The 13,486-nt window shown below is 45.0% G+C and overlaps 1 protein-coding gene across 1 annotated transcript; it reads left to right on the top strand.

The window, feature by feature from the left end:
• Positions 1–11,720: 11,720 nt before the first annotated feature.
• LOC126539923 (uncharacterized) lies at positions 11,721–12,719 on the top strand. Its single transcript, XM_050186748.2, has one exon. It carries the CDS (start codon positions 11,721–11,723, stop codon positions 12,717–12,719), a length of 999 nt encoding a protein of 332 aa, XP_050042705.1.
• The last annotated feature ends 767 nt before the right edge of the window (positions 12,720–13,486 follow it).

Below are 13,486 nucleotides of genomic sequence, written 5' to 3'. Positions count from 1 at the left end.
TTTTCGATCACCTTCTGTCGGTCAGGAGGCTCGTTCATCGTTGCATTCCGTGTGAAACAAAACAATGCACGCCGCGAATATGATACGCGCGCCAACTTCTCGCTCACGTGGAATGAGCTGATCCGAACTGAGGCGCCGCGCACCGACCGCGCCGCCAAACAGAGGTGAAAAAAAAAAGAGAATGGTGATACGTCATCGAGGCGAGGCTCCGCCCCTGCACAGATTTGTTGTGAAAACAGTCGCACCCCACCATGCTAGCGCAAGTGGACTACGGCGAGAGCCAATAGGCGTACACCTCTTAACCCCCTGTCTGCGTGGGATGTGTTTTCCTTAGGCACAGCGGGGCACGCGCCGCATTAAGGAACGTCCTCATTTGCGGAGATAAGATGCGCAAAGCCGCGCGCTAAAAAACGCGTGCCGCGAAAGGTACTTTCGCGACAAGAGTTCTCTGCCGCGCGAGGATGATCCCGAACCCCGTTTTTTCGCGGCGCCGCGATTTCGCGAAACCGATCGAGCCAATCACAGGCGCTGAAGTCGTCACGTGAATGGTGAGGTCAATGCTCTCGCCGGCAACAACGACTGAAACACGCGGGAATAGACCTCTCTCTGTTTGCAAACAATGTGACGTCACTGGGAGTGGGCGGTGCATCGGCATCGGCATCGGCATCATCTCGCTCACCAAGTTTCTCTCTGGTTGAGAAAAGCCTCATTTTCGGGTAGGCTTCTAGGCGGACAGCACACTATGGAGCTGTCGGAGTATGTGCAGTCACTGCGGGAAATTGCGCGCCAGCGGCACGCCGAAAAGCTGAAGTTTGGGGCAACCAGTATCCTGACCCGTACACCATTTCGGTGTGGAAGAATGACCCGAAGCGTTGGTCAAACGTTAGGTTTGGGGACATATACGTGTACCTCGTTCCCACGCCTGGCCCGTGCAGTGCCGAGGCGATGAAGTCCTACGGATCGCTGAAAGCGCACGGCCTTGCCATGGAACGTACACGAAGTTGTAATTTCCGACTTGAGTATGGAATGCTGTTTCCTGAAAGCAGAAGTGACGCCGTCGCAGAGGACGACCGCCAAGCCCTACGAGGCTCTTGTTTGTGGAGACGGCAGCGTCCACACGGCGCATTGTACGTGCATGGCTGGGTGAGTTCTCTTTTTTATGAACATATTTGGCTTGCTATTTACGCTCAGTTATGAGCATTCATTACTCTCATCTCGATAAGTTTGCATCTGCAACGCGCACAGAGCCGTGTTGGCCTATCGCGCTCGCATCGATGGAGCTTTCCGGCAAGCTGGCGGTTCAGCTCCAGCGAATCAAGCATCTTAAATTATAGTGCCGGTGTTATGACTGGCAGCTATGCTTGTTGGATTACGTTGTAGCTCAGTGTGGTTTGAGCAAAGTCGACAGCCAAAATAATCTGAAACGATCGCTATCATATTGCGGCACGTGTGCGCTCGCGCCGTCGATAGGAAAGCAGCGACTGCGTCTCTGTCTTGGCTTGCCTGTGTGTGGGGCATTGCACGGATGCCTCGCTACAACGTCGATTCTAAACCGTTGGTGAAGCTTCTCGAAAAGCCTGCAGTGATAATTCTGACATTTTCTTCTGTGGAGCCCAATTCGAATTTCCTATTTTTTCTTAAGGCAAATGGCCATGGTTTTCTTTGTAAAAATTGCTATGAATGCACAATTTGTTGTTTCCCTACAGACTTCGAGAAGTCTGCGCACATGTGACAGCACTGCTTTTCAAGGTGGAGCTGCTCGTTTCGTCTGGGTTTGCGAGGTCCCCAACATCCCTGCTTTGCGAGTGGAACAACAAGTTTCGAGAGAGTGCAAGCCACTTTGTTGTTTTTTTTTTTTCAGAGTGGAAGGAATTTTCAACAAAATCAGCCTTTATGTTGTATGTGACAAAATAAGTACCGTAAAAACCGGAATATTGGTCGAACTTTTTTTTCAAAATACCCTGGCAAAATGCCGACCCCCGTCTTATGTACCGGTCATTTTTTGCCGGCTTATACCGGGTTCCTTCATCTTTATCAGCCATGTTATGCACACGTGCACTAGTGGAAGTTTTATAGGCACATATGTTCATTTTTTCACCATACAAAGTGCATGTCCTAAAACTAAACTCACATTTAAATCCTTAATATAATCTTTCCCCATAAGATTCATATTGTCACACAATTGTCAATCCAGACGAAACAGTTGGTGTCAGATCACCAAGAAAAAGCAGAAATTCCCATTTCCCTACAGTTTCAATAATGTATCTTGAAGAAATTATATGTAGGACTGTTTTCTCACAGCACATTCCCACATGTAAATACAGTAGTGAACAAAAAGATATGATATTTGGCATTTAGGTCCCGTGAGCTAATGGGCTCGGTGTTTGTGCTGCATTATGCCAGATCGATAGCCTAGGGCAACAGTCCTTGCAACATGCACTGCCATGGTACTTTCTTCGCACTGCATAGCCTACCTGCCGTATGCATAATTTGCGTATTCCAAGAATGTATCACAAGGAAACCGTAGTATCAACCAGTATTGAAAATATGTGAGTGCTGGTGAGGTACACTTTAGTAATAGCTGGATAGGGTGGCTGAGCAAAAGGTTTGGCATGCTACTACACGTTTATTAGATAACAAGAGAATAATGTACTTGTGTAAAGAAAATAACGCACATACATCATGAAATCAGCGCCGTGGCAAGTGGAGCTTTATGGCACCATTAATAACTCAAGCGCTATCCATCTCCGTGGTGCAGAGAAAAGGATAGTTCGATAACATTTTATTTATGGTGCCATAAAACTCCTTTGTTGATACCATGGGGCTCACTGCTGCCCTTTCCCGAGCTTTTCTGCGAGCGGATGCATGAGCATTTTCTTTTCGCTCTTCATTTGATCTCGTTATATATTAAAGTATATTAATATATATATATGTATATATATATATATATATTAATTTTTTGCTTGGCTATCCTATCCACCTATCATTAAAATGTACCTCACAAGCGCTCACATATTTTCACTACTGGTTGATACTACGGTTTCCTTGTAATAGATTCCTTGAATACGCAAATAATGCACAAGGCAGGCGGGCTGTGAAACAGTGCCATGGCAGTGCATGTTGCAGGGACTAACGCCCTAGGCTAGCGATCTGACGTATCACAGCACCAGCATGCTGAGCACATTACATCACGTATCTTTTTTTACTACTGCATGTTAAACTGTTCCAGGAAGCTCCTGTAATATCTAAAAGTAGCATAGCAAAAAATTTTTGGAGGTGGCACTATTGTCATCTTTGGCACACACCGCGTTTGGGTGCCATGTAATCAACAAGAGACTTGTTGATTACATAAAACACAACCATAAAAACACAGGTCTCTGTGTTTTTATGATTATGCATTGTGTGGTAAAAATACAGATGTATACACTGTCGTTGTGAAGTAACATTTCTTGGAAGTTTGAGCATCCGTTTCAGTGCCCTTGTGGTATTAGCACTGCTCTTACTTATTTAGCCATCTTTACCTTTGCGATACTTCTCTACAGTCATTTCGTTTGCTAAATTTATAGCAGCAGTGGTGTAACATTTCTTGTACAAGTGCCCAGGAGGAGCCTACACGGGTCAGGGACTTGAACATCGTAAAACACCGACACGGCAAGATTTCTAAAGGAATGAATAGGTAGCGCAGAGCTGCACAAGCCCCAAACGCAAAGTTTCCAGGAATTCTTGACTCGCTTTATTCTCTTCTTCCGAATGCAGTTGTGCTTGCAGCATTCTCAAAGTATGCCACACTTGGTGAAGAAACACACAGCGCTGATGAAGGCGAGATTGCTACTTAACTGCCAGAAAGCTTGTACGAAATCTATGACAAGACATGGGAAACCCAGAATCAATCTGCCAGAGATGACAAAATTGATTCACTATTGAAGATGCGGATGACCCACAAGAATGTCGCACAAATAGAAGAAAAAACAAGAATGCAAAGGATGTGCCTGCTCTGGTTTCAGCAAAGATGTGGGCGGATAACGGGATCAGTCTTCAGCAAAGTTGTTAAATGTAAGAGCGAGAGTTCTGCAGCACGCCTAGCAGGCAACATTGCCCAGTCTCCTCTAGTGCTCCATGAAACACGTCACAGAAAGGCAGTCGCTATGAAACATGGAATAGAGCATGAGGAGACTGCAAGGCAGCAGCATGTTCAGTACCAGAGGCAACACCACGTGGATTTTAAATGCAGAGACGCCGGCCGGTTTATTTGTGAGGAATTTCAGTTTATTGCAGCCAGTCCAGATGGCATTGTTGAGTGCAGTTGCCGTGGCCGTGGAGTTCTTGAAAAAATGCCCATACAAGTACAGAGGTGTGCCCATTAATGAAATTAGTGAGAAAGGTTCCTACCTAGCTGAAATGAAAGATAACTATGGATACATGTTTCAGGTTCAAGCTGAATTGGTTTCTGCAAATGTCAATTATTGTGATTTTGTGTGTTGGTCGAAGAAAGGGTTCATCGTTGTGCGCATATTAAGCGACCGTGATTTCCTTGCAAAACACGTCAGTGCTGGAAACATTCTTGAGGCAGGCCGTGCTTTCTCAGCTGCTATCAAGGAAAAGCACTCAAAATGTGTAGCTTCCTACAGATGTGGATTGCCGGATGGATTTCCGATGTCCGAAATGGACACAAGCTATGAAAAGTGGCATTCAGCTGAGTCCAGATCCTGCAAGCGTCTCAATTTCCAGACCAGAGGCCGACATGCAAAGGAGGCTGAGATAAATTGGAGGCTGAATTGCAAGAATGTGGCAACTGCTTCGGCCTTTCACCCGTTATGAAGAGAAAAGGCCCTTGTCAGGGCCACCCGAAATATTGCTGGTGGGCGCGAGATTCACGAACCCTTCTGTTTTCCTCTAATAAATCAACAGTGTTCAAGAGCATGATTACAATGTGAATTTTAGAGAAATAGAAGAAAAACAACCAGAGTTTTGAGCATAGTGAGCATCAAAATTATGGTTGCAAGGCACAGCCAGACTCTGTTTACATGCCAACAGAAAAAATTGCTTGCTTCCCCTGTTTTCTCGCTTTCAAAAGCTTACAAAGTGCCTACTATATTGAAAAATTTTGATGGGGAATAGAACCAAAGAATACTTCCCATGAAATAAACTATGTTGTATTTCCACAAGTTTGAGAATTTGTGTTCCTTACAGAATGCCAGCAGTTAATCTAGCTTAGTATAAACATTAAGAACTTCAAAAACAATTATGATGCTATTAACAAATCCGTATCTCGCGCTGTGGTCTGCTACCACAGGTGCACTTTTTTCTACGTTATCCCTCCATGTCTGGTCCTTGGCGTTAGTGTAGACGTAAATTCTTCGCAGCATGTTAACACGGCAATTTTCACTTTGACGAGCATTGGTGCATGCAGTTTGTGCTCTTCTCAGATGCATGTATGGGACCATCCGCAGTTGAGTAAAAATTAGAATGTGCACGTTCATAATGCTCATGCTAGCATCATCAAGTGCAATGTAAACTGTGGATCACTGCCGTGCCCAATGTGAAAATGTGCCTTTTGGCATTGGGCCACTAATGTCTACAACCAGTGCCTACCAAAAACACGTTGCTGCAGTTCTGTGCCACTACCTTGAGAGACAAAATAGCGCCAAGTGGGGCGATCTCTTTATAAAACATACTGTACGTGAAAATAGAAACAAAATGGCAATGCGCAAAGTACAAAGTTGCAACTTAAAGGCTACATAAACTTAGCATTTTCATAGCGCTGTTGCGAAAAATCTATCCATGAAGCATCATACCGATAGCCTATGAACACAGCATCGCGGGTAAATCATGACGACAACAAAATACGTGATGCTTGAAGTCTGAGAGATGAATTCATTTGCCTGTTAATCTTTAATGCTCTGGAGTACTTGCGATTCAGCTTGAGAAATTGAAAATCGGCTAATGGCATGCCGATGGGGTTGAACCAGCTGTTGGTACCTCTAAAGAAAAACCAGTTCTGCTGGTGGCAAATCAACCTAGAACATAACCTACTCTGCAGTGGCTCAATGCAAAAGGTGGTGATCCAGATTGAAGCACACGCGGCACAACCAATCTGCAAGCATGAAACATGAAACTTTATTGGAGAACTACAAGAACATGTACATGAAACGACAGGCAGAACATAACGTAGTAATTTGGGAACAGATAGGTCTGATTCGCATCAAATATCTATAGAAGCAATTGGTGCTAGTCAATATCAAAAGGCACATTTTGTTAGCTATGGAAACACATAGCTGTCACGCAGTGCGTCTAAAATGCATAAATTACTGACATCACATTCGCAACTGATCCTAGATCTCAAAACACTAAAACCATAATGGCAAGCTTCAGAGTACCCTAAATAATGTATCACAATAACCTTCCGTGAAGCAGTTTTGTTTTACAAGTGTTTGTGTCATGACCAGGGGTCCTTATGAAAGCACTAACTGGTAAAACAAATTATTTGTGACACGACTGCAATCAGCAACACAATATCATCGAACTAGTCCTTCACAAAGTAAGGCAAAGGGTTATTTAGTATGTGTAATCGCGTCATGCGGCCAATTTGCCTTCTGACGGTGTACTCGCCCTGCCCAAGCTGATGTCACAAATTGGAAGAGTCGCACACGCAGCCGATCTTGGAGCAAGTCCCCCGAAAACACAAACGTGCACTGCTGCAAGCACTCGTACCGTGTACCGATGATTGGCGGACTGTACAGCACAGTGTCCTGAAACCATTTTATTATACCAGGCCGACAAAGACACAGCCAAATGAGTAGAAACATGCTTTCGAAGTTGAAAAGCACAAACTTCTTCAGCCCTTTCAGGCCGCATGCACATGAACTTTGAGCCAACCCAGTTGAAAAAGACAACAGGAATTCCTGTCGCAACTACAGATATTTCTGTTGTACGACAGATATTCCTGACGTTTCTGTAACTGACAGACATTCTGACGTTACGACAGAAATTCTGATGTCGCAACAGAATGAAGACCAAGAGTTCTGAAGTCGCAACAGAAGCGTTCTGTCGCGTCAACAAGAGTTCTGAAGTTGGAACAACAGCTTTCTATCGTGACAGCGACTCTGACGTTACGAAAGCAATTCTGACGTCGCAACAGAAACATTCGGTCGCGACGGCAAAGAGTTCTGAAGTCGCAACAGAAGCGCTTTCCGTCGCAGCACTTTAAAATTGTATGTCAGTTTCGCATCGGTGCTGTACACTACTTTTTTTTGTGCGGTATTCAATCGCGCTTCTCTGGAGCCGGCAGGGCTGATAGCACTGACACCGGTGTTAAAGTCGGCGTGGCTAATTGTTATAATTGTGCCGTGACGACGCGGCACCAGCAACGCCCTGCCGGCCTTCTCAATATCGGCCGCTGATCAAAATCATACCATCTGCGGGAATGGCTGCGTATCCGTTTTGTTTTATTTGTTAAGATGTGGCACACAGGCCTGTGGACTTGCATGTGCAGTTATATTGACACATTAGTTAATTTCTCAGAAATATTTCACAAGCTTATGCGAAGCGGAAACGAAGTTTTGGGTTGTTCCACAAAGTTGCGTGAAAAGCTGTCTCGCTCGGGTCTCATTAATCTGGTACAGCGCTGCCGTGAGAAGCAAGTATGCTGTCAGAATGAAGACTAATCCACAAGTGTTTATGTAGCTATTTTGCATGGAACACGCGAATTATATGCGCGCTCAAAAGTGTAAAGAGCGAGAGACAACTGTCAAAATTAGCAGTAACAGCCCTAACAGTGTCCCTGGTCACCGTTGTCTATTTCAGAATTTCTTATTCAATATAGATATCGTACAGCAATATCGATGTTCTCGCACTCCACGATGTACCTGTCGATGGTAACAACACTTTTGTTCTTCTAGAGATGCGGCAGTTGACGCGGTGGAGTGAAAGCGCATCTTGGCTTTTAAAATATAAATGTAAACAGCAACGCAGACAGCGATTTTTACTGTTGACATAGCCTAATACCTCCTTTACTAGATACCTGCCTCGTTGCTAGTCTTCCCATTGGAGCGGAGGTTCCCGTAGTTCAGGGTAGTCGCGGAGAGACGGCGCTTGCTGCCGACCCACTTCCTGTTGCAGAGGAAGTGACGACATTGGTCGGCTGGCGTGCGCTCGACCAATGGCTTTACGAGAGACCGCGGGTCCAGCCTCCGGGATCGCAAAAGACGCCGCTAAAATTGCGGAGGCAGGGCTACGTGATTTAGGTTTGCAGCGACCACCGCAGCTAGCGCTCACAACCGACCCGGGTGGAGAGGAGGTAAGAGGAGAGGGACAGGGACCAGCTTCTCGGCTCATGCGGCAGGCATTTAGTAAAGGAGGCATTGCATAGCCAAAATGTACTCTGACAGACGTGTTCGGCTTCTGACTTCCGAGAAGTAGCTTGAAGTAGTGAATACTTCAGATATTGTAGGTGTCAGACAGTATCAAATGAGCCATGTATGGATGGTTACTAGCGCAAGTAGTGCGGCAAAACAGACTCTCGTCGCCTGTGGTGAGCTCCGTGTCAAAGGGCTGAAGTGCATGGTGATAGATCCGGAGACTAAAAACATCAAGGTTAATTTACTATGGCTTCCACCTCACCTTGAACCACGACGCGTTGAAGAGGCGTTCGAGGCCTATGGTCAGGTGAAGTCGGTGGAGAGAGAAGTATGGAGACGCACTGGTATGGAACAGTGGGCGACAATAAACCGAAAGGTTTCCTTGAACAGTGGGTGACAATAAACCGAAAGGTTTCCTTGGTGCTCAAGGATACTATCACCGTAAGCTCAATACCGCACATTATGTCCATTTATGGGCACCAGTGCCTCGTACTTATCCCCGGTAGGTCTCCGCTGTGCCTTCGTTGCAAGCGTGTGGGACACGTTCCTCGACAATGCAGAACACCGAGACGCTTGCAGTGCCACCGATTTGGTCACTCAGCGGACGCCTGCGTGTCCACCTACGCCAATAAGCTTCGTTCTGGGCAATATAGCGCACACGAGCCACAACTGGGCCATCTCATGGATTCTACAGAGGTAGTAGATGCCACCGGAGAGACTAGAGGTGGCATTAGGGACGAAGACCAGGAGTCCTTGAAGCCAATGCCAAGCGGTCACAACAGCCCAAGTAACACTAGCGAAGCTACAGGCGAGGATGACTCAGTTTGCCCACCTGGCCTAGCAAGCCTTAAAGAAAAGCCCCCTGATGACAAGGAAGAAGAGGAAGAGGCGATGGACATAAGTCAGGCAAGGAAACGTCCGGCACCATGCAACGACGAAGCAACAGAAAGTTCACTACAGGCGCCCGAGAAAGTGTCTCCTAGTGCTCAGCGAACTCCCTCTCCTGATGATAATGTGCCGCGCCGGTTTTATCAGTGCAGTCAGGAGAGTGCCACAAAGAAGTCCAAAGGGAGCAAGACCACAGATTTGCCTGAGGCCAAGGGCGATGAAACACAAAAGCTTTAGGTGAGCAAAATGGATGCCGCCTTCACCCTCCCCTTATGTGTAGCGACACTCAACGTACGTGGGCTGAGGAATATAAGGCGTCAGCAGCAGTTACTACACGTGCTTAGGCAGCATGAAGCTGATGTTGGCGCAGTGCAAGAGACAAAGATATCGTCTGCTGGTGATGTCAACCTTGCGCTGCAAACTTTTCAACCAGACTATGAGGTGTGTATTAGCCAAGCATGTGGTGCTTCCGCTGGATGCTTTTTGTTAGTCAGAAAGCAGTTAAATCATTCTTCATTGTCGCTAAGTGTTGATGGGGAAGGCCGCCTTATATGCTGCGACCTCTCTTTTCATTCCCGTAATTGGCGGTTTATTTGCGTTTATGCTCCCTCAAAAGTGAGTGAAAGGAAGGCTTTCTTCCTCTCACTTGCTCCGCTCCTAGATACTGACAGAGATTTGGTACTGTTGGGAGACTTCAACTGTGTTTGTCATTCCAGAGATCATTCATACCTAACTAATCGTTATGATGCAAGTGCTACTTTCCTGGATAAGTTAACGGAAGATCACAATCTAATAGACGTGGGAGCCTACACACCTTCTTGGGTGCGGTTCACCACTTTCAAGGCGTCTCCCATGCTCGACTTGATCGTGTGTATGTTTCGACGAATATCTGGTCTTACATTCACAACTACGCCGTGAAGCCTGTATTTTTCACAGACCACTGGTTAGTAGCTGTTTCATAGGGTCCCCGAAAGTTTCGCAAGTTTTCTCCAAACTGGGAACTGTGGAAACTTAATACACAACTTTTACGAGAGGAACGTTTTGTAAACAAAGTGAAAGAATTATTGCAAGAAATAACACAATGTCAACAGCTTCCATTGTTTGCTCAATGGGGAATGTTCAAAAATAGAGTAAAAAAATGAGGCGATTGCCATTTCATGTGAGCTGGCTCAAAGAAAAAAAGCTGAAAGGCATTACCTTCATGATCTACTTCACAAGCTGCACGCTTTCGAAAGCCAGGAACCAAGGTTGTATAGTGATGAAATAAATACAGTTCACGCACAAATACAGAAATATGAAACGGAAGTGTACAAAGGACCAATGGTGCGTTCAGGCACAACCCGCTTCACAGAGGAGCAGCCCACAAAAAGGGCTCTCGGTGATGAAAAGCGATACGCGCTTTCCAAGCAAATATGGAAATTGAGTCGGGTGGGTCTATATACACAGAAACGTCCCAGATAATAAGACTATTTGAAGCTCATTATAAGGACCTTTTCACTGCAGTTAAGCCTCAGAATGGATACGAAGAAAAAGCTGATCAGTTTATTTCGCTTATGCCACACTTAGAAAATGATCGACTCAGCGTTGATGGACCAATAACTCGAGAAGAAATTAATTTTGTCGTCGAAACGCTGCAGAAAAACAAGACGCCTGGCCCTGATGGCCTTAGTGTTGAATATTATATAAAATTTTAGGAATTCCTGTGTCCTTTTCTTGAGCAGCTTTTTGAGGAAGCCTACCAATATGGTGAGCTTCCTCCATCTTTATCAGGGCCACACAACCTTAATACCAAAGAGCACTGACGATGAAGTAATGAAGAGGGTAAATGGATATAGGCCGATAACGTTATGTAACGTCGATTATAAAATATTTGCAAAAGTACTGTCAAATCGATTGCAGACAGTCATTACTAAATTAGTAGGTGATCATCAAACATGCGGAATTCGAGACCGCTCTATACAGGCAAATGTTCATATCGCACGTTCAGTCCTTGAGTGCATAGAGGGTATTACGGCTCAAGTAGCTCTTCTCCAGATTGACCTCGCCAAAGTCTTTGATAAGGTTCAACACGATTTTTTGTTCCAACTACTGCGACATCGACATCTTCAGTTAGGAGATGTATTATACAATGGTATAACACTTTGTTATAAACATTGCACTACAAAGTTAATTGTGAACCGTACCCTCTCAGATATAATACAGGTACAGTCATCCGTTCATCAGGGTTGTCCGCTCTCGCCTTTACTCTTCGCCATATACATAGAACCGCTTTGCTTAAGCGTGCTTTGCGACTCGAGCATTAAAGGATACAGGTATGCCGATGAGGAAATTAAAATACTAGCTTATGCAGATGACATTGCCTTCTTTTGCGTCGATAAGCAAAGCACTACCAAGGCAATAAACGCTACCCTGCGTTTCTGTGAGTCTGCAGGAGCTATTGTAAATTTTGACGAAAGCAGAGGCTTTTGGCTAGGCATGTGGGCGCTCACTCCCTCTGTATTCGCGAATATTCATTGGTGTCAGTCTCCGTTGCGATATCTTGGTGTGCCTCTCGATAACTTCCGTAATAGTGGACCTCATTGGACGTCCGCGATAACCACTATCCGTCGAAAGGTGACAACATGGCAGGAACGTGATCTCTCCACTTTTGCAAGAGCTAAGGCATGCAATACATTTCTCGCTTCTAAGCTTCTTCATGTTCTGCAGGTCTTGCACTGCTCACGTGTCCATGTCCAAGCATTTCATAGAATACTTGCATGTTTTATTTGGCATTCATCATGGGAAGCCAAGAGAAGGGACAACCTTTTTCTCCCGCTTGAAAAGGGAGGCCTGGGGCTTGTGCATTTGTTCGTGCGACAATTGGTCATGCGCTTATTTTACCTTAAAAGTGTCCGTCATTCATTCCTTCTCGCAGTTAATCGAGCACGTCTTGCGTCCCACCTCCGTTTTCTTTTTGTCACGACAAACTTTGCTCAAGAAGTGCCGTTATGGGGCTTCCTAAAGGAACTTGTCGACACTATTTCATTCTTAAAAGCCAGATTCACCCTTGAATATTTGTTTACAGGTAATCGCACGTCGCTAAATGTAGCACTTATAGATAACCTTTTCCCTGAACCTCTGTACCGAAAGCCGTATCTGTATCTATTTGGTCAAGATGTTCTTTTCCATGTCCGTAGAATGCGCATTGAGCCAGCAGCGAAAACGTTTTTCTTTAAGCTGCACACCTCCACACTGCCAGTTAAAACGTGGCTTCAGGAAAAAGGACGGTATGTACCCTGGAGTACAAATTGTAGACATTGCGATCAACCTGAGACAATAGAACATTGCTTTATACTTTGTCGCGACGCATTTCATTTTTGGGACATTTTACAAAGAACTATCAAAAAAGACTTTCCTCTAACATATTATGGTATCCGGTTCCTTCCTTTCAAAAAGACAGCCAGCAATACACCATACGATTTGTTCATGTTATAAGGACTTTATTCATTTTGGAGAAGTCGAATGATCGCCAGACATGCCGAGCCACCTCGCTCGACAAGGTCTATCTTCCGAGAAGAGACTGTTCAAGTCCGTAGTATGGTGGCTACATATGATCCCGTACCTGAATGAATTTCGCGTCTGGACGCTTGTGTTTGTTTGCCAGAATTTTGAACTGTCATTGTACTGCATACTATGTGTGAATTTGTTTCTCATGTATGCTCATATGTAATGTAATTGTATTGGTTTGACACTACTGATAATTCCATGCAAAAGAAGAAAAAAAGTTCGGCGTGGAGCAGTGGTAAGATGCTGGGCTCGGGATCCTCAGGTCCTAATACTACTAACAATTACTAATAAATACTAATAAATTTACATATCCTTAAAGAGGTCTCTGTCAATATTTAATTAAATATTGATCAGGAACTACAGAACTTTCGACTACAGGACGTCACACTACAGACAACAGAACTACAGACGACAGCACAACAGAATGACAGAAACAACGTCCCAAAATACGGCAGCCTGAAACTTTCCTGTTGTGTTTTTCAAGTGGATAGCGATTTGAAATGAAATACTCTTCGCACAGCGCTGTACGTAGTCACCGTTCCCGAAGGCTGCCAATCGCATTCGCTGCGTAGATAGCTGGGTCTGTATGTGTTATGCAGACACATTTATTAGTTCCAAAGATGCACTGTTTACCTCTGTATGAAACGGTAAACAAGACACGGTGCACACAGTACAGCAACAGAAACAAACGCATG

The sequence above is a fragment of the Dermacentor andersoni genome, chromosome 2 (genome assembly GCF_023375885.2).
Source record: "Dermacentor andersoni chromosome 2, qqDerAnde1_hic_scaffold, whole genome shotgun sequence".
Lineage (NCBI taxonomy): Eukaryota > Metazoa > Arthropoda > Arachnida > Ixodida > Ixodidae > Dermacentor > Dermacentor andersoni.
The sequence above is the reverse complement of the archived record's forward strand: the minus strand, read 5'-3'. Positions and strand labels throughout refer to the sequence as shown.